The sequence below is a fragment of the Polypterus senegalus genome, chromosome 13 (assembly GCF_016835505.1).
Source record: "Polypterus senegalus isolate Bchr_013 chromosome 13, ASM1683550v1, whole genome shotgun sequence".
Classification (NCBI taxonomy): Eukaryota; Metazoa; Chordata; class Cladistia; order Polypteriformes; family Polypteridae; genus Polypterus; species Polypterus senegalus.
Genome location: NC_053166.1, coordinates 69,949,837 through 69,969,769, shown reverse-complemented (window position 1 = coordinate 69,969,769; position 19,933 = coordinate 69,949,837). Strand labels below are relative to the sequence as shown.

At 37.2% G+C, this 19,933-nt stretch overlaps 1 protein-coding gene across 2 annotated transcripts in view; it reads left to right on the top strand.

Annotated features, from left to right (window-relative positions):
• The window catches only part of srpk3 (SRSF protein kinase 3), a 94,409-nt gene that overhangs the window by 23,458 nt on the left and 51,018 nt on the right, over nucleotides 1-19,933 (top strand). For both annotated transcript variants that reach the window (XM_039774991.1, XM_039774992.1), the window contains exons 3-4: nucleotides 15,513-15,769; nucleotides 18,033-18,141. In XM_039774991.1, coding sequence (XP_039630925.1) covers nucleotides 15,513-15,769; nucleotides 18,033-18,141 — 366 coding nt within the window. The remainder of the gene's footprint in view (nucleotides 1-15,512; nucleotides 15,770-18,032; nucleotides 18,142-19,933) is intronic.

Sequence of the window (19,933 nt, the reverse complement as noted above, 5' to 3'; positions counted from 1 at the left end):
TCAGGTCTCTGCAGAGATGTTTCATTGTTTTCAAACCGGGAATCTGGGCAGGCAACTCAGGGACATTCAGAGTTATCCCTAAACCAGTCCTGTGTTGTATTTCGTTTCTGCTTCATATCATTGTCCTTTTGGAACGGGAACCATTGGCCCAGTCCGAGGTCCAGAGTGCTGTAGAACAGGGTTTCATTAAGGATATTCCTGTAGTTTGTTCATTTTAGCTTTCCCTCAAACACATCTGATCTCCCAGTCCCTATCACTGAAAAATACAGCCACCACCATGCTTCACTGTTGCAATGGTATTGCACAGGTGCTGAGTGGTGCCTCATTTCCTTCTGACATTATGCTAATCTTGGTTTCATCAGAAACAGACCAGAGAATCTTGTTTTTTACAGGTTGAGAGTCCTTTCGGTGCCTTTTTGTAAATTACAAATGGGCTTCCATGTGCTTTTACTGAGGAGAGACTTATTTTTAGATGGATCAGTGGAGTGTTGCAGTGATGGTTGTCCTGATGAAAGTTTGTCCTATCTCCACACAGGTTCTCTGCCGTTTAGCCAGAGTGACCATCTTGGTCACCTCTCTTGTCCCACAATTGCTCAGTAGGAAGATCTGTGGTTGTTTCAGACTTATTCAGTTTAAGAATTACTAAGATTTCTGTGCTTTTGGGAACTTTCAGTCCTGCAGAAATATTTTTATAGCCTTCCCCAGATCTGTGCATCGACACAATGTTGTCTCTAAACTTTGCAGGCAATTCCTTTGACCTCATGGCTTGGTTTGTGCTATAATATTGTCAGCTGTGGCGCTTTCTGTGGATAGGTCTGTGCATTTGTTAATCATGTATATATCAAATGATATACCAAACATAACATGATAGTAGATTATATCAAAATGTAATGGAGAATGTTGTGAAAAATGACTTGGAATTTCTACTGCACTATTGTCTTAATTTTAATATATGCCTAAAAACGTTATGGCTAACCTTCATACTATTTTAATTTTTTTTTTAAATAATACAGCACATGACATCTATATTAGTTATTCAATGTTGTCTCTCTTGTGATGTTTCTCTCCCCCCAGTGATAATCCACTACAACAGATAACAGGAAGTAGAGAACAAAAGGAAAGGGCATCTGACTGCTCTGGGGTTGAAAATTGAATGGTGTTTTGAAGAAAGGCCACTATACTGTATAGGATAGCTTTAATGAATTTCTTTTAGAAAATTAATCTTTTCTCCAAGTTAATATACATAATACAACATGCCGTTGAGGCAGTGCAAAGTAGATGTCTTTATTGTAGTTTTCCAGATTAGCAAAATTAGGTCGCAAGCTAACAGTATAAAAAGACAGTTACATTAGACTGAACATTGAACAAAATGCGGTTGGTATTTGTGGGAGGTTATATGTCTCATATAATATATTGAGACACTAAAGAAGATCCTGCTTCCATCTCTGCATTCAGAATGGAGTTTGTCTGGATGATGTATTGTAGCCTAATATTAATTTTTATTATGGGGTTATTTTGTAGCAACATCTCTGTAAACGAGAAGGAAGGGGATAGATAGGACTAGAAACTAAGTGAAAAATCACTTGTTTGCAAGTAATGGAAAATGTATTTTTGTAGCAACTTGCATTTCTCAGAGACTAGTTAGAATGACAAGAAGTTGTCATTCATGGATAAGTCTTCAAGTGTCTTGAAGGCATGCTTTTGCCAAAGATTAAATTCAGAAGTTGCTTAATGAAGACCCCTGCAACTAATTGCAGTGACTTCAAATGACACAAAGTGAGTGTTCACCGTCGTGAAGGTTAGCATTACACATTCCTCTGTCATGAATATTTTTTTTTTCTTTGGGAAATGTTGTTTCTTATTTCAAATTAGGATTTAATTCCATCTAGAATCTTAAAGATTTAAAAAAAATGACTATATTATAATTAGTACATTATTTTTCTCAAACAATTGTGACATGGTGGCGCTGTACTGTTTTGCTACTTCACAGCTTCAGGATATTAAGTTGAAATCCTGACTTGGTCAGTGTTTGCTGGATGTGTTGAGTTTAGGAGTTTATGCATTCTCCACATGACATTCCAGATTTCATTGGAAAGAAGTGTTCCCAAGAAATTCCTTATATATCAGTATTCCTGTGGTGCTAGTTTTGAATTGAAAATATGGACTCAGCACTGTTCCTCCCACCTTTTATTTATTTTGAAATGAAGTGTCATGCAGTTATGGGTTATATATGTTTTATATATATATATATATTTATATTTATATATATATTTATATTTATATATATATTTATATTTATATATATATATATTTATATTTATATATATATATATATATTTATCTATACTAATAAAAGGCAAAGCCCTCACTCACTGACTCATCACTAATTCTCCAACTTCCCGTGTGGGTGGAAGGCTGAAATTTGGCAGGTTCATTCCTTACAGCTTCCTTACAAAAGTTGGGCAGGTTTTATATCGAAATTCTACGCGTAATAGTCATAACTGGAAGCAGTTTTCTCCATTTACTGTAATGGAGATGAGCTTCAATGCCGTGGGGAGTTTCGTGTGACATCATCACGCCTCCCACGTAATCAAGCAGTACATAGAAAACCAGGAAGAGCTCAAAAAAGCGCTTAAGAAAACATGCATTATATAATTGAGAAGGCAGCGAAACAATAAGAAGCGAGCGAGTGACATATACAACCATATTCATGAGTTCTGCTACTTCGGAAACAAAGCACGATGTAAACCTACACTTTAAATTAAGTTCATAGACAGGCTGCGCTGGCGTTTGTAATTTAGTGCCTGCCCATATAAGGCCGTCCGTCAGCGGCAATCCAATAGCAAACTCCCACTAAATATTCACGGGTGAACGACTGTGCTTATGGAGAGGAAGATGAGATGGTCAGGGTGGTGTTTGGCACAAACTCAGCGAAACTGCGAGAGAAAGTTTTAAGTGCCAGGACTAAGGTAACATTAAATACAGCCATGGACATAGCATGAGATGGCACCAGCACAGCTGGGAAACTTCGATGCATGTACACCGAGAGGCTCACGTGAACTGACGCAGTGCACAGATAAAAAGCAACAGTTCCAAAGAGCTGAACAAAACCGAATTACACAATTGAAAAGGCAGCAAAAATATGAAGCGTCTGATAAGCATATTCATAAATGCAGCTACTGTGGAAACAAAGCACACGGTGGAAAAAGTCAATGTCCCGCTAAAGGAAGACAGTGTAAAAAAAACCCGTGCATGCAGTGTGTCTGGTCTCAGATAAAGAGGAAGACGAGCTGTTTATTGATGCAGTAAGAAACGAATCGATGAAAGAAACCTGTCATCTTTACAACGATTGACAAACACGGAATGTAACTTGAACACAACACATCCTACAAATACGAACCTGATTGAAAGAAATAATGATAATCAAATCCTTGATGACAGCAACACTCAGTAACACTCACAAAACAAATACTGTATATTGACAGTCATGTTACGTTATTTTTAAAATGTTCCCTTTTCTTTTTCTAGCTTTTTTAACACACTACTTCTCCGCTGCGGGTATATATATATATATATATATATATATATATATATATATATATATATATATATATATATATATATATGTATATATATATCCCGATCTACATACTCGAATAATGGATACTTTATTCGCCATCAATGATTGTTTTGGTAAAGCCATACTCAGTGTATTCATTAGATGAACGGTAAAAAGTAAGAGCGAGGGAGGATGACTTATTGAGGCATGCAAGCAAAACCACAATAGCACGCTGGCTCGATGTACGAAAAAATACATCTTTTCAAGTTCTATTTACTCCATATGTGTCAAACTCAAGGCCCAGGCAACATCTGGCCTGGCGTGTAATTATATCCGCCCGCGAGATCATTTTATATACTGTATTATTGTTATTAATGGCCGGGATATGAAGCACTGGTAACACAATAAACTACAGATCCCATAATGCAGGGCTTCAGCTGCCTTGCCGAACACTTATCGCGTCACCGCCGTCTCTTCAGTCATTTCCTTACTTTGCGAAGGAAGCAGCTTTCTCAGAGCTTCTGCACTGTTTTATAAACGAACGATATATAAGAAAGTCCTTTTTCCTTGCTTGCCAAGCAGCCTTTTATTTAATCCACGGGTTCTCCGCTGTTTCATTGTTCATTTATTACGATTTTTATAGTTATTGTGTAGGTTTTATTTAATCCACGGGTTCTCTTCTGTGTTCACTGCGGTGTCTTCTTTCGTTACGAGCTTGCCAAGGAAGCAGCTTTCTCATAGCTTCTGCACTGTTTTAAAAACGAGCGACATATAAGAAAGTGCTTTTTCCTTGCTTCACCAACGAAGCAACCTTTTTATTTAATTCACGGGTTCTCTTCTATTTTATTGTTCATTTGTTACGATTGTTACAGTTATTGTGTAGGTTTTATTTAATCCACGGGTTTCTTCTGTGTGTCACTGCGGTGTCTTCTTTCGTTTACAACCTTCGCCAAGGAAGCAGAAACTTACAACCACCGAAACTTTGTAATGGCACAAGACTTCAGGTCACATCTCTATAAAACAACCTAATTGAAGCAACTATATTTACTGGCAGTGCCTCAGTGACACAGTTTTTATTTCTCGCATCCCCGTTATACCATCTAATCTCCCATTTTAATTCAAACGCGTTCAATTTCCAGTAAGGCTCTGCTTCGCAATGACAATTAATAAGTCTCAGGGACAAACACTACAAAAGGTTGGCATTAATTTGAAGCGGAATTGCTTTTCACATGGCCAACTGTATGTTGCATGCTCAAGAGTGAGCTCAGCACACAGCTTAGTCATATTACAACCAGAGGGCCGAACTGACAACGTGGTATACAGAGAGATCCTTAACAATTAATTTTTGACATATTTTCGTTCAGTCTAAAAATGTTTACTTTTTTATTAATAAAAATATTCAGACAGTATTTCACCTGCGAAGCTTGGTATTTTACTAGTATATATATATATATATATATATATATATACAGTCTTTGTGCGAGCAACTGTTGCTGGGGTGCCAGAATCCATGAAGGAAGAAAAATGAAAAACATTATTTGTACAAAATCTTAATTTATTTATCCATTCCTAAATAATTAAATGGGCAGGCTATTTCGTATCAGTGCAATACGCTGTTTGTTAAAACGGATGACTCCGCTCTTACGTGCAAGTCTGCCTGGATATTATGAACTATCGTATCTGTTCAAGTTCTATTTAAATTTTAAATAGAAGGAATTTTTATTTAGTCGACAGAATATTATTCGGAATAAATCAACTCAAACCTTAAATAACTTATAATATTTTGCTCTCCATAAAATATATCCTGTCTAAATTATACAAGTTAGAAATAAAGTAAATGTTAAAAGAACAAACATTCAAATTTCTTTACTCTTATGTAATTTTATATAAAAAATAAACTTAAATTTTAAATATCCCAAAAGATTTTGCTCTCCATAAAAATATATCCTGTCAAAATTATACAAATTCAAATATGAACATGGTGCATAACAAAACCTGGAAATATAAATAAAATTTGTTCTTTTCAGCAATAACAAATCAAATCATTCAGTTGTCTTTGCTCTTATGTCATTTTATCAGATGGGACGCCTGGCATCTTTTTTGGCAACAAGTTGTTTATGTTTGGTGTGAGGTTCTGTGTTGTGGAGATTCTCAGGATGGACTGCAGGTGCTCATCAGTGAGGCGACTCCTGTGTGCTGTTTTGTTAGTCTTCATGACTGAGAAGAGCTTCTCACACAGATATGTGCTACCAAACATGCACAAGGTTCGAGCCGCATGTAGGCGGAGCTGGAGCATTTCTGCGGGAATGGAGTGAATAAACTGTGCGGGCTTGCAGTATCGTACTTTGCCTTCAGTGTGCCATTACACTGCAGCTCAATCACCTCCATCTGAATCTGCACAGGTGCAGTTTCCACATCGACGGCAAATGGGTTGCGAAACAACTCAAAATTCTTTTTTTGTTCTTCAAAGTCACCAAAGCGCCGTGCGAACTCAGTGCGCTCAGTTTATCAGCAAAGTGCGTATTTGGGAACACCGTTGTGCCGATTTGGTTCAACATTACTTGGCAACAGGGAAAGTGGGGCAAGTTGCACTGGTGCATTTGTGTCTCCCATAAAAGTAGCTTCACTTGAAATCACTTTGTGATTTTGCACGGTAAAACGTCTGCTGAAGTGTCAGATTCTTCTTTAACTCTTCTGCTTTCTGTATCTTGTGCATTGCATTCAGGTCTTTCAGGTTATCTTGATGTTTTGTCTCATAGTGCCGTCTTAGATTAAATTCTGTAATTACAGCCACATTAGCTCCACAAATGAGACACACGGGTTTACCGGCAATGTCAGTAAACATATACTCAGCCTCCCATCGGTTTTAAAGGCTCTATGTTCAGAATCACCTTTTCTCTTGGCATCGTGTGGGCTAGCTTCGCAATAACTTGCAGCATCATAAGCTAGACTTGATTAACGCGGTAAGTGTTCGGCAAGGCAGCTGAAGCGCTGCATTATGGGATCTGTAGTTTATTGTGTTACCAGCCTTCATATCCCGGGCCATTAATAACAATAATACAGTATATAAAATGATCTCGGGCGGATATAATTACACGCCGGGCGGATGTGGCCTGGGGCCTTGAGTTTGACACATATGGACTAAATAGAACTTGAAAAGAAATATTTTTCGAATGTGATCGCGCAATTCAGATCGAGTTGACGCACTACAGTACATCGAGCCCGTGCTATTGTGGTTTTGCCTGTGTGCCTCAATAAGTTACCCTCCCCTTGCTCTTACTTTTTTACCGTTCATCTAATGAATACACTGAGTATGGCTTTACCAAAACAATCATTGATCGCGAATAAAGTATCCATTATTCATAAAGCTTCAATTGGTGATCTGTCTTTCTGTTAACGCATATTTTTCATCGTCTCAAACCAAGGGGATGCGAGGCTAAAATGAATTGAGAAGCGAGTGTACATACTTAGTGCATCCCTTCTCGGGAATCGAACCTTGAAAGTCAGCACTAGAGGCGAAGCCTCTACTATTGCCACGGCGTGCGGTTTGTCTATTTGAGCGTAGCAGTGTAATTCGGTTTTTGTTCAGCACTCTTTGGAACTGTTGCTTTTTGTCTGCGCACTGTGTCATTTCACGTGAGCCACTGAATATGGTTTTATATGTCACTCACTCGCTTCTAATTGTTTCGCTGCCTTCTTAATTATATAATGCATGTTTTCTTCAGCGCTTTTTGTAGCTCTTCCTGGTTTTCTACGTAATGCGTGATTACGTGAGAGGCGTGATGATGTCACACGAAACTCCGCCCCCCACGGCTTTCGAGCTCAACTCCATTACAGTAAATGGAGAAAAATAGCTTCTAGTTATGACCATTATGCGTAGAATTTCGAAATGAAACCTGCCCAACTTTTGTAAGGAAGCTGTAAGGAATGAGCCTGCCAAATTTCAGCCTTCTACCTACACGGGAAGTTGGAGAATTAGTGATGAGTCAGTGAGTCAGTCAGTCAGGCTTTGCCTTTTATTAGTATAGATATATATCTCAATATTTAGGAGTAAACAGACAAAATCGAAAAATTAATTCCCAAAAATCTCAAAAATGCCTTGATGGATTTGTATCTATGGAAAATCGAAAATTAGCTGGTGTGTTTTTTTTTTTGGTTGTTTATATTTGTCATTAGTAATGCTGTAGTAAGTGGGACATTTCATCACACCGCTTCCCCCATTTTATCACATCACTGACAGCAATTGCATGGAGAAATGACGATTGCTGGTTTATGCAAATGAAGACCGTCTGTAGAGATGAAGTGAGTAAAGATCATCGAAGCTCGAAGAAGACGCATTTAGCAGTGCTTGCCAGGTGCTGTGGCTGTGAGTGAATTTAATTTTACATAACTGATCCAGAAAGAAAGGTGTTTAATATGTATTACCCACCACCCCGTTCATCTTATCTGCAGTCTTGTGCAAATACCGAAATGGGAGCAACAATTCCCATCAGCCAGTGTGCTGCTCCGGACATTTTGATCAGCAATCACAAAGTTTAAATGAGAGCTTTGATGAAAGCATCATGTCATCACAGGTGACAGCTATTGCATGTTGCTGTTTTGTTGTTTTTCAAACCAGCAATATCCTTCTACTGATGTATCTTCAGGGACCTGGCTGTACAAATGTTGCTGTTCACAAAGAAACTATTTTCAGTGATCACAACATGTGTTATTTTGCTATAAATTATAATCATTGCAGTATGATTCAGAAATCAATATTAGCTATCACTGCACTGTTATTTTAATTTCAAGAGATGAATCTCATTTGAATGCAAGATCTTCACTACAGTCTGGGAATTAAGGATTCAATTACTGTTATACAATATATCAATGTTCCCCTCTGTGTTACACAGTAAAAACAATTTCCTCTTTGTCTTGGAGAAGGATCAGTCATATAATAATTGGTCTTTCTGCCTGATTGTGGCCTTGGACCAAAAGAATTTTTGACCCTGAACCATCTTTGGACTTTCATTTAAAGAGTCTCCTGGCATATTCCCAAAAAAGGTCTTTAAAAGTGTTGCATTATTAAACTCTACATTGTCAAAAATGCCCAAGGACATGCACATTTGGTCATCTGTATCCATTTTTTTTCCTGCAGTGATTTTAGATTAAAAAGTCCAGTGTGATAAACTTACTGTTGATATTTGACACGGCTTGTTTCTGCTTATTAAAAATGGAGTGTGAACTTCCTCTTGTTTATCACCCTTGCCACTTAAGTACTCGTTTGGCTTTTGGATCACTTTTGAAAGTGGTAGTGATGTGCTTCTAAACTGCATTTTGCCTCATTAAGACTCACAGCTGTCTCCTTAGGGTTCTTCATCACTCTCTTCTGTGAGCTATAAGTGGGCTTTTCTGGAGTATGATTCATTCTTCTCTCAGGTGTAAATATTCTGATTCTGATTTAGATAAAATCTAAATTTGGCCTTGTTATACTATCGTTCTCAGCACTTCTTTGAATGAACAAACCTGTGTTAATAATCTAATGAACTAACTAATAATCTAAATCTTAATAATCCACACACACACTCCATGACAAAAAGATAAAATAATATTTTATCCAGTTAACTCAATCATTTACAGTACATAACTTTACCTTGAATTGCATCTCTCATTACTAAACCACCTCTTTTTCCCTTTATGGTTAAGCTAGTTCTTATCAAAAACACACAAGAACTCGATTTTTTTGTTTAACTGTATGAACTATTATTAACATGCATACATCCCACATCCCATACAGAATCATAAATTCAGTAGATTTAAGTTCAGGACAACAATTTTAGTGTCTACCCAAAAATGATTTCTCTGAAAGCATAAAAAAGTCCCCTTGTTAAATCTAAGACGGCAAAAAACTAATAGAAAGAAAAATCTGATTTTTTTTTTTCTCTGGTCGAAATGCTTAGCTGCTTGTTCTCTATCTGAGGGCTGTATTTCTCACCAGGTATACACATTGTTATAGAAATCTTTCTAGTCTTTTCAGTTACAGAACATATGATTGGTCAGATTTTGTCTGTTTTGAATAAAGGTCAAGTGATTAGAAATTAAATGTGTAGACCTAACAGTGCCCTGTATATAAAGCAATCTGAACAGAACAATGTTTACATAAACTGAAATTATTAACATGTATAAGATTAATGCAGATTTTCATAGAATAAGTCATAATTCCGAAATTAAAGTTAAAATATGCGATCATTTTGGGTAATACAGGACCTCTGTTCACCCTACTTTTAGTTCATTAGCGTTCATGATTCATATATTGCTTGTAAGATTTTTTTAATTTGATTTTATTTTTTTACCAATGAGACACACAATGGTTTTCCTTTCACCTCTGTAAACATGTGTTTACTCACCTCGTTTTGGCATCCAGTTGACATGAACTCATATAGTCATCCTCGTAATTGAGCAATTGCCTATTGGGTATTTGTAATACATCTACAATCTCAAACCATCCTTTTTACTTTCTCATATATGAATTATAGGGAAAGCCATTTTGAGATCTTGATGAATCTTGATGTTTTAAACCTTCCTGAGTCCCAAAATATCTCTTTTGGAATTGTGTGTGTAAGTAAACACGATAACTTGAGTATGCTTTCACTTAGGTCAACCAAATTTTGCATGCAAGTATTAGGTACAAAGCATAGATTTCTATGAACTTTTGAGCTATTTCCATTAACCGGAAGTGGTACTTTACCTTTTATTCATACAGCTGCAGAGTCCGATTTATTCAACTTTACTTTTATAATTGTTCGATATATTATTAATTTGTTGTTGATTGTTCATTAATGTACATGATATAAAAATATAATCATTGTCTTCCGGTTTACTCCTCAAATATCCATCCCCATATCTGAGTATACGAGAAAGTCTAGGGGAGACCACGTCCAAATTTTTTTCATTTGTTTCTCAAATGAACAGTGTGAGACTTGCCCGGAAACCACATCTTTATAAAGTTCACACGTTTATTAATCATAATAAACACAGTCCCAGAACACCACACAATGCACACAGCAATAATCACCCCAATTCAGTCCTTTCTTCCTCAGTCCTTAGCTGCCAATCTCCTTCTGGGAACTTGGTCCTGCTCCCTCTCCCGACTCTAGCTCCTTGAGTGTAAGAGGGTGGCCCCTTTTATTCCAGCCCGGATGTGCTCCAGGTGACTGGTGACGATCTTCTGGCAACACTTTGTGGTGTGGTGGAAGTGCTGCCCTTTGCCCCGGAAGCACTCTGGGCGTCCCTGGCAGGTTCATCCGCCATCTTGCCTGGTGTGGTGTAAGTGACAATTCTCCTTGTCTGTTTGAGGCTTAAGGTGCCCCCTGGTGGTGACCACGGGTCCCAACTAGTTAAAATCTTTTTGTCCCTTTCCCATGGTCCTTTTTTTATCCAGGGCGGTTGCCCCCTCGTGACCCGGAAGCTTTTTATGCCACCTTCCGGTCCTTTTAGGTGTCCCGGCCAGGTAAGAACCCCAGCCGTCTGTGACAACAGATATATGTTGGCATCAAAATTCCACATGCCCTTCATCCATTTACACAGTCTAAACACTCACTTTTCCTTGTTGTCACCCTTGTTCTCCAGAGTTTGCGTGCATTATATTCATGGCATTTCTGATTTATCGCTTATTGGTTCAAGAGATCATTTTTAAGAATAGCGACTCACTATGGTAAATTCAAACGATGATTTTTTTTTTTTTTTTTTTTGAAAAGTCACAGTCATCATTTGGGGTTGTCACACTACCTGTCTCCATGAGAGCTGTGATTTTCCTAAGGTTATGTAAATGAAGGCTTGGTTTTTCAGGGGTACCTGGTTGTAGTTTTCTTTTGTTTATGTTTGTGGAGGACTGTTGTTTACCTAGTAATTTGCACCTTATGTTAAGATGCACCATTTGAGCAGCTGTTTCATGTATGTGTGTGTGTGTGTGTGTTTGCACTTCAGTTTTGACCCTCACTTTTTAGTCAATCCAAACTAGAAGGTGGAAATAAAGTATTATGGTATGTTTTCACCTCAAGCCTATGTAGCAATCAGTGTTTAGATATTTGCACAAATATTAATCTGTATAAGTCTGCATCTTCACTGGTTTCCAAAATTCAACAACTTGCCAAGATTTATGCTAACTTAACCAGTGTATTAGTTGCATTCTTCTCCCAATTCTTTATGTATATTAAAAAGAGCAGTGGCCCCAGCACTGATACCCGAGAGACGCAACTTTTAACATCATTTATTTCTGAAAAGGTCCCCTCAACATCTTCCTTTGCTTCCTATGTTTGGGGCAAATTTGTACCTACCTACGTACCGTGCACTGATTTCCCACTTCTTTTAGTTTGATCACCAACTTTTCATGTGATACCTTATCAAAAGCCTTCTAAAAATCCAGATAAATAATATTATATGCATGTGTCTCATTGTATCCTTTTGTTGCTTCTTTATAGCAAAACGCAGCTTTCTTCATCTGGACCCTGTTGAGTATTTTCCAATACATACACCTGTTGTAGATATGTATTTTTCTTAATATTTGCTTCTATTAATTTACCTGTGGTGCACATTAAGCTTACTGCCCTACTTGGATCAGTCCCATTACCCTTTTTATTTTGTATATGCTCGCTATTTTCCTTAAGCATTAGAGGATGAATACTACCCTGTTCTGGTGATTTGTTAGATTTCTACCTATTTAATAAAAGCAATACTTCACTCTATACAATGTCCAAGTCACTAAGTGTCTCCTTAGTAGTCCCTGAAATGTTTTGGAGGTAATTGGCTTCTTCTTAAGTATAAACTTCAAATACAGTGGGATGCAAAAGTTTGGGCAACCTTGGTAATAGTCATTATTTTCCTGTATAAATCGTTGGTTGTTACGATAAAAAATGTCAGTTAAATATATCATATAGGAGACAGACACAGTGATATTTGAGAAGTGAAATGAAGTTTATTGGATTTACAGAAAGTGTGCAATAATTGTTCAAACAAAATCAGGCAGGTGCATAAATTTGGGCACCGTTGTCATTTTAATAATTCCAAAACTTTTAGAACTAATTATTGGAACTCAAATTGGCTTGGTAAGCTCAGTGACCCCTGACCTACATACACAGGTGAATCCTATAATGAGAAAGAGTATTTAAGGGGGTCAATTGTAAGTTTCCCTCCTCCTTTAATTTTCTCTGAAGAGTAGCAACATGGGGGTCACAAAACAACTCTCAAATGACCTGAAGACAAAGATTGTTCACCATCATGGTTTAGAGGAAGGATACAGAAAGCTGTCCCAGAGATTTAAGCTGTCTGTTTCCACAGTTAGGAACATATTGAGGAAATGGAAGACCACAGGCTCAGTTCAAGTTAAGGCTCGAAGTGGCAGACCAAGAAAGATTTCGGATAGACAGAAGCGACGAATGGTGAGAACAGTCAGAGTCAACCCACAGACCAGACCAAAGACCTACAACATCATCTTGCAGCAAATGGAGTCACTGTGCATCGTTCAACCATTCTGCGCACTTTACACAAGGAGATGCTGTATGCGAGAGTGATGCAGAGGAAGCCTTTTCTCCGCCCACAGCACAAACAGAGCCGCTTGAGGTATGCTCAAGCACATTTGGACAAGCCAGCTTCATTTTGGAATAAGGTGCTGTGGACTGATGGAACTAAAATTGAGTTATTTGGGCATAACAAGGGGGCATGGAGGAAAAAGAACCCAGCATTCCAAGAAAAACACCTGCTACCTACAGTAAAATATGGTGGTGGTTCCATCATGCTGTGGGGCTGTGTGGCCAGTGCAGGGACTGGGAATCTTGTCAAAGTTGAGGGACGCATGGATTCCACTCAGTATCAGCAGATTCTGGAGACCAATGTCCAGGAATCGGTGACAAAGCTGAAGCTGCACCTGGGCTGGATCTTTCAACAAGACAACGACCCGAAACACTGCTCAAAATCCACTAAGGCATTCATGCAGAGGAACAAGTACAACGTTCTGGAATGGCCATCTCAGTTCCCAGACCTGAATATAATTGAAAATCTGTGGTGTGAGTTAGAGAGCTGTCCATGCTCGGAAGCCATCAAACCTGAATGAACTAGAGATGTTTTGTAAAGAGGAATGGTCCAAAATACCTTCAACCACAATCCAGACTCTCATTGGAACCTACAGGAAGCGTTTAGAGGCTGTAATTTCTGCAAAAGGCGGATCTACTAAATATTGATTTCATTTCTTTTTTGTTGTGCCCAAATTTATGAACCTGCCTGATTTTGTTTGAACAATTATTGCACACTTTCTGTAAATCCAATACACTTCATTTCACTTCTCAAATATCACTGTGTGTGTCTCCTATATGATATATTTAACTGACATTTTTTATCGTAACAACCAACGATTTATACAGGAAAATAATGACTATTAACAAGGTTGCCCAAACTTTTGCATCCCACTGTAAGTGCAACTTGAAAGTTTTTGCTGTTCCAATGTCTGTATGTTTTAACTTGCCCACACGGTTCCTACTTCCTAATACTCTTTATCTTCTTCTTGACCTGTCTTTTAATGCTAAAATATTGAAAGAATCTTGTTCACCTTTTCTGCAATATTTCTCTTCAGCTGTATTTTACCCTTCCCATTATCCTTTTTAACCATTGCTATCAATCTAATATGCCTTCTTATTGCAGGAATTATTAGTCTTATATTTTTTATAATGACTTTTTTCTTTATAATTTCTTAACTATTTTCTTTAATTTCTTAGTGCTTGAATATTTTGGGAAGCTGCCATAAGCAGCACTGGGGCTGTGGACTTCACAAACAGAATAGTCTTGGCTATCTGATGTCTTGTATTTTACATACCATAACAGAATGGAAAAAGAAATAGAGGGCAGAGATTGTTGCTGGGCTTGCTGTAGCTGTTAATCATTCATATAACAGTAATGTAAATTAACATGATGCCATTGCTGCATGTTAATTTACATTACTGCTATACGAATGGTATTGTGTCTTTGCTTGTTTTTGTACTCTTCTGCTGAAAACTAATCTAAAATTCCTCTATTTACACTGTGAAAAAAATGTTGGTGTTTAATACACTACTGGTTATATAGAATTGCTATACTGAATAGCAGTGGAATATGTTGAATAAATTCACGCAAACTGTATTTAAAAACGAACAACACCCTTTTATGAGTTAAATGGATTAAGTCTGAATTTTAGCATCTTTTTCGGTAAAATTAACTTACTAGATTTGGCAGGGGACCGGATACGCAAGTGTGACCTTCCCTTGTGGATGCCATTGTATACAATATTATAATATGCATCATTTATTGGTGTCATTTAGAAATTTCTATGAGTTGAATGATGAAGGGCTCATTAAGTAAGGAGTATTTTAGTGATGAAATATACATCTAATCAAGTGTTTTGCTTTGCAGCTTTAAGTATACATACAGTATTTCCTGCACTAAAGTCTGCTTTTTTTATTTTATTTATTTATTTTCTGCATTTTTTATCGTGTCACTGACCCATGTAACAGATGACCTGTTAAAGCTGGGATACAGGAGCTTTTAGTAACAAGCCACAGGGCAGAGTAGTACTGATCTTAATAATTAAAAAAAAAAAAAAAAATGGAAACCTGCAAAACAGGGCATGGTAATTGCAGAAGTATCATGTGGATCTGTGAATATTCAGAATTGCTTAGCATTAGGAGACCTTCTGAAGTACTGCATTTAACTCTCCAAAAATCTTGTTTAAATATATGGAGAAACATCCCCACTTAATAGATAATAGAGACTTATCCAGCAGTTCAAATCAAGGCCCCCATCTCTAACTTAAAGCTATGAGATAGAAAATTCTACCAGAGTAAATATTCAAAGAAAGTGGCTGTATTTATTCCTGTCCTCCTTGAGCTCACTACCAAAGATGTCATGATTTTAGCTATTGCTTGATTGTCTTTTGAATTTTCCTCCTTAGACTCCAGAGCCCAAACAATGAGGACCTATTTGAGATTTTCAACCTGCCACCTTCCACTACACCACCAGCCTCTCCCCCACCTCCACCGCCACCTCCACCTCTTCTGCCAATACCTGTTGTTTTACCACTACCACCACCCTCTCTGACCCCACCCCCTCCTATGCTAACCCCACCCCCTGCCAACTTTACACCACCACCGACAGAACTTCTTGGATCAGATGATGAAGAACAAGAGGACCCATCAGATTACTGCAGGGGTAAGGCAGCATTTGCTCAAATTTACTTTTAAACATTTGGTTATCCTGTGGGATAAAATATTAAGGCTACTTTCTTTATGTGAAGTAAGTGTCAGCCACTTCAAACAGTTTATTTTTGTATGTACCGTCACTTAAATTTTCACCGAGTCAAGGTTCTGCAGGTCTGATTGAGGGAGTACCCATGCCAGCGTGGGAGAGTTTGGATGGGAACATCCTGCTTTTTGCTGATTATGTTTACCTAGGTGAGTTTTAGCAGACATAGTATATATAACCATAGGTACATGTCAAAACACATTTTCTGATTCATTGAGCTCCAGTATAGAGTTGAGGAGAACTGCGTCAGATACAAGTCAGGAACTAACTCTAGTTGGGACACCTGCCCAACTCAGGGTACACATCCACACCAGCATATATAAGGCAACTAATTAACCTTACTCGCACACATTTAGAGATTCAGTGGGAAAGCTAAAGTACTGAGACAAAAGCACTGAAATTTGCAAGACGACACCAAGACAAGAACTAAGCTGGGGCTCAAGCCCAGTCTCCTGGGGTCATGAGGCAGCAGCACTAATCACAGCAACACTGTACCACTTCATATCTGAAAAGTACATGCTATGTAACTTGCCCTAACAAAATCAGATTGGTTTGATTGTGTCTTAAGTCATAAGAGTTGTCTCTGTGTGTATGAGAGTTGACAACAAAAGAGTGCTCATCCGGATTTACTATATGTAGAATGCACCTCTGAGGAATAAGGAAAGATGATGTTTTGGATCACACAAACAGAAGAGAGTCTCCTCTTTCTTGTGTTTTGACATACTAAGATACAATTGAAAAAGAAAAAAAGGAAAAAAATGCTATGAATTCAGCTAAACTCGCCATACCTGGAAAGCATTTGTATAGACTTTAACACTGTCAGGCAACATGTTAATTGCTGTCAGCATATAGTGAGCTTGCAGTTCTTGGGGAAATTTGAAAGTGTGCTAGAAGGATGTCACGGAGTCATGTAAGCTGACAAAGAGGTTCAGAAACTACAGTTGTCAACATTGTCATCTATTCCTACTAGAAATTATCTAATGTGCCACTGACCTTGAAGGAATATTCCACTCAAAAATGATATATATGTGTGTATGTATATGTGTGTATGTATGTAACCCCATGTAGCTTGTAGTGGTTTGCTTGAGAATATTTTAGTAAAACTGCTTGTGCTGGGGATGTTGTGAGCATTAAACTGGATGAGTTGATATGTGAATTGGAAGATGAGTAACAAGAGATTTTTTTATTTGTACTTTTTAATATTGTTTGCTGTTTGTCACCATAGACCCCAATTATACCTGAAAAATTGTTTATATTTATTCTGCGTAAAAATTTAACATTAAACATTTTCTCTGCTATCTCTACAAATTACATGGGGTAAGTAGTATTAAATTTATTTTTGGGTGAGTTATTCCTTTGATGAAGTGGATGCCTAAAGTGGTTTAAGCAGATAAGATGTATAGCTAAAAGAGGAGTGGGCTAATAAAACATGCCTATTGCAAGCACCTGTTTAGTAATATTAAAAAACCCAAAGAGACCAAATGCTCCAGTATCTTAATCATGGCTTTTCTGATATATCTTCATGTGCTCTATCACATGGATTCAAGGAGGATTCTTTAATTATCTTACTGCAGATACTGTGGCGTCAGGGTCATGTAGACGTTTGGGATATTGCACATACCAGAGCAACATGAAAACATTCCTTTCCTGGTCCCTTTGCAAAACTAATCTGAGAACGAAGCTTGTCTGACTTCTTCTGACAATAATCTTTGCAGTCTCTGTATCATCTATGCTTCCCGTTTCATAGATTAATATTCATTCCTCAGGAAGATCCTTAACATGTCTTTAAGAACCTGGACACCATTCAAGTTAATATTGACATTGATCTCTTTTTCTGCAAGATTATGTCAGTGCACACTTTAATGATGTGGTGTGTACTATATTTGGCTGTATGGTAACAGATGAAAGTGAAAATAATATGGCTTTGATACTGTTACCATCAGTATGGATGCTAGCTGATTTTTATACTTTTTGCATATATGGGATAAGGTGATCCCAATTCAGTTTCTCTTAGGCTGTTATTGATGAACACATTCTGTCCAGGGAGTTGTAGCACAGACTGCCTTGATTTACTTATGATGGGAAAAAAAAATCTGTGTTACTAAGCTAAATAAAATGTGCAATGTTAAATTAGCAAAATCACATTGCTGCTGCTTCTTTTTTTTCCCAGGGGGCTATTATCCTGTTAAAATTGGGGATCTTTTCAATGGTCGTTACCATGTAGTTCGTAAGCTTGGATGGGGACACTTCTCAACTGTATGGCTCTGCTGGGATATCAAGTAAGATTAATACTTATTGTTAACCCTGGGGAAATCATTTACAATTATAGCTTATAAAGCTATTGATGTAGTCAGTTTGATGGGGTATAATAATGTGTTCAGTGAGGTCCATCCTTTGCTTTAGATATTTATCCTGTGTAAGACTGAAGCAGTTGCTGTTATCCTGTGCACAACATTCTGTAGCCAAGTGCTACATACTTTACCACCGTACTGTGTAACACATTTAAAATTTGACATAGCATTCATATGTAAACCTAGAATATTCTTGTATTCCACAACATTTGAACGAGTGCACTATGTGCTGTTAGATCTCAGCTTATTCTCTAGATTATTACTATAGATTGGACATTAAATCAAAAACTTCCTATAATGTTGATTTTTATGTCCTACATTGACTGTGGTACTGGTGCAGTATGGTTAAAATAAAATATGCTAACTTATAAATCAACAGCAAAATAAAACCACTCACTAGTACTACCCATGATTTTATCAGATAAAGTTGCATATTTACCCTGATTGTTAACTTAAATTAAATAAGTTGAATGGTTGTTTAGATAAATGGAGTTGCCCCAGGAACCCAAGGCTTTTCAGGAGGATTTTACTAGGTTAGCTGAAGTTATTATACTGACTACCTGATAATTTTACAGTTTGCATTGAGGGGAAAACTAAAGTACACATACATTTTTGGCTATCTTAAGACATGTGAAGGTTAATTATCATATTGAAGTTGGCAACAAAATATGGTGTTTGCATCTCTGGTCTCAATTATTTGTGCGACCTCTGTGTTTAAGACTGAACACATGGTGGTAAACATGCTTTATTCTTATTATTACTTTTTTTGCCTTGAGATTTGCTGAACAACCTTAAACTAGTTAAAGGTTTATGCAAAATGGCCAGACAATTGTATTTGGGAAAAAATATTCTCTTTGAGTCAAATTAGCTTTAAGGCTGAGAAGACTTTTTTTCTTAAATGTTAAACATGTGGTGTTTCAGTGCAAAAAGAATTGACTTTTGAAGGAATGAGAACAAAATGCAATAATGTGAATAAAGGTCACCACTTTGTGAGACTGAACTATATTAGCCCATGGCCCCTAGCAAGACTGAATTCTATACACTTATCCCAAAGTTATCTGTAAAGTGTACATTGCCAAATAGGGCTGCCCATTTGTGGACATACTCATTAATATTTTTTGAAGACAAAGTGGATTTAGAGGGAGAGGACTAGTATCTACACAATTAAAACATATAGTTTTTGGCTAGACTTTGCACTTTATCTCCATGTTCTTTGGGGTTTTCTCCTGGTAATTTGGATTTGCAACCCAGAAACATTCAGTGGATTCAGGAAGTATTCAGATCCTTTCACTTTCTTCGCGTGTTGCTGTGTTTCAGCCTTTTACTAAAATCATTTAAATTAATTTTTCTCCACATAAAGCAACACTCAATACATCAAAATGACAAAGTGTTTTCAAATTTATTAAAAATAAAATTGAAATATGACATTGGCACAAGTGTTCAGAACCTTTGCAATGATACTTGAAACTTGTTCAGGTGCATTCCATTCTGTTGATGATTGTTAAGATGTTCCTGCACATTGTTTGGAGGCCACCTGTGAAATTTTAATGTTAAACCTTAAATTTATGTAGTTCAATTCTTGTAAAATATATTTAGGATCTGTGTCTTACGTCAAAAACACAGAGCAGATTGCACAGAATTTAATAATTATTTTTATCATTTGCATCTTTTTTTCAATGCATTTATCATTGCTGTATTTAGCTGCTTTTAAAAAACAGGG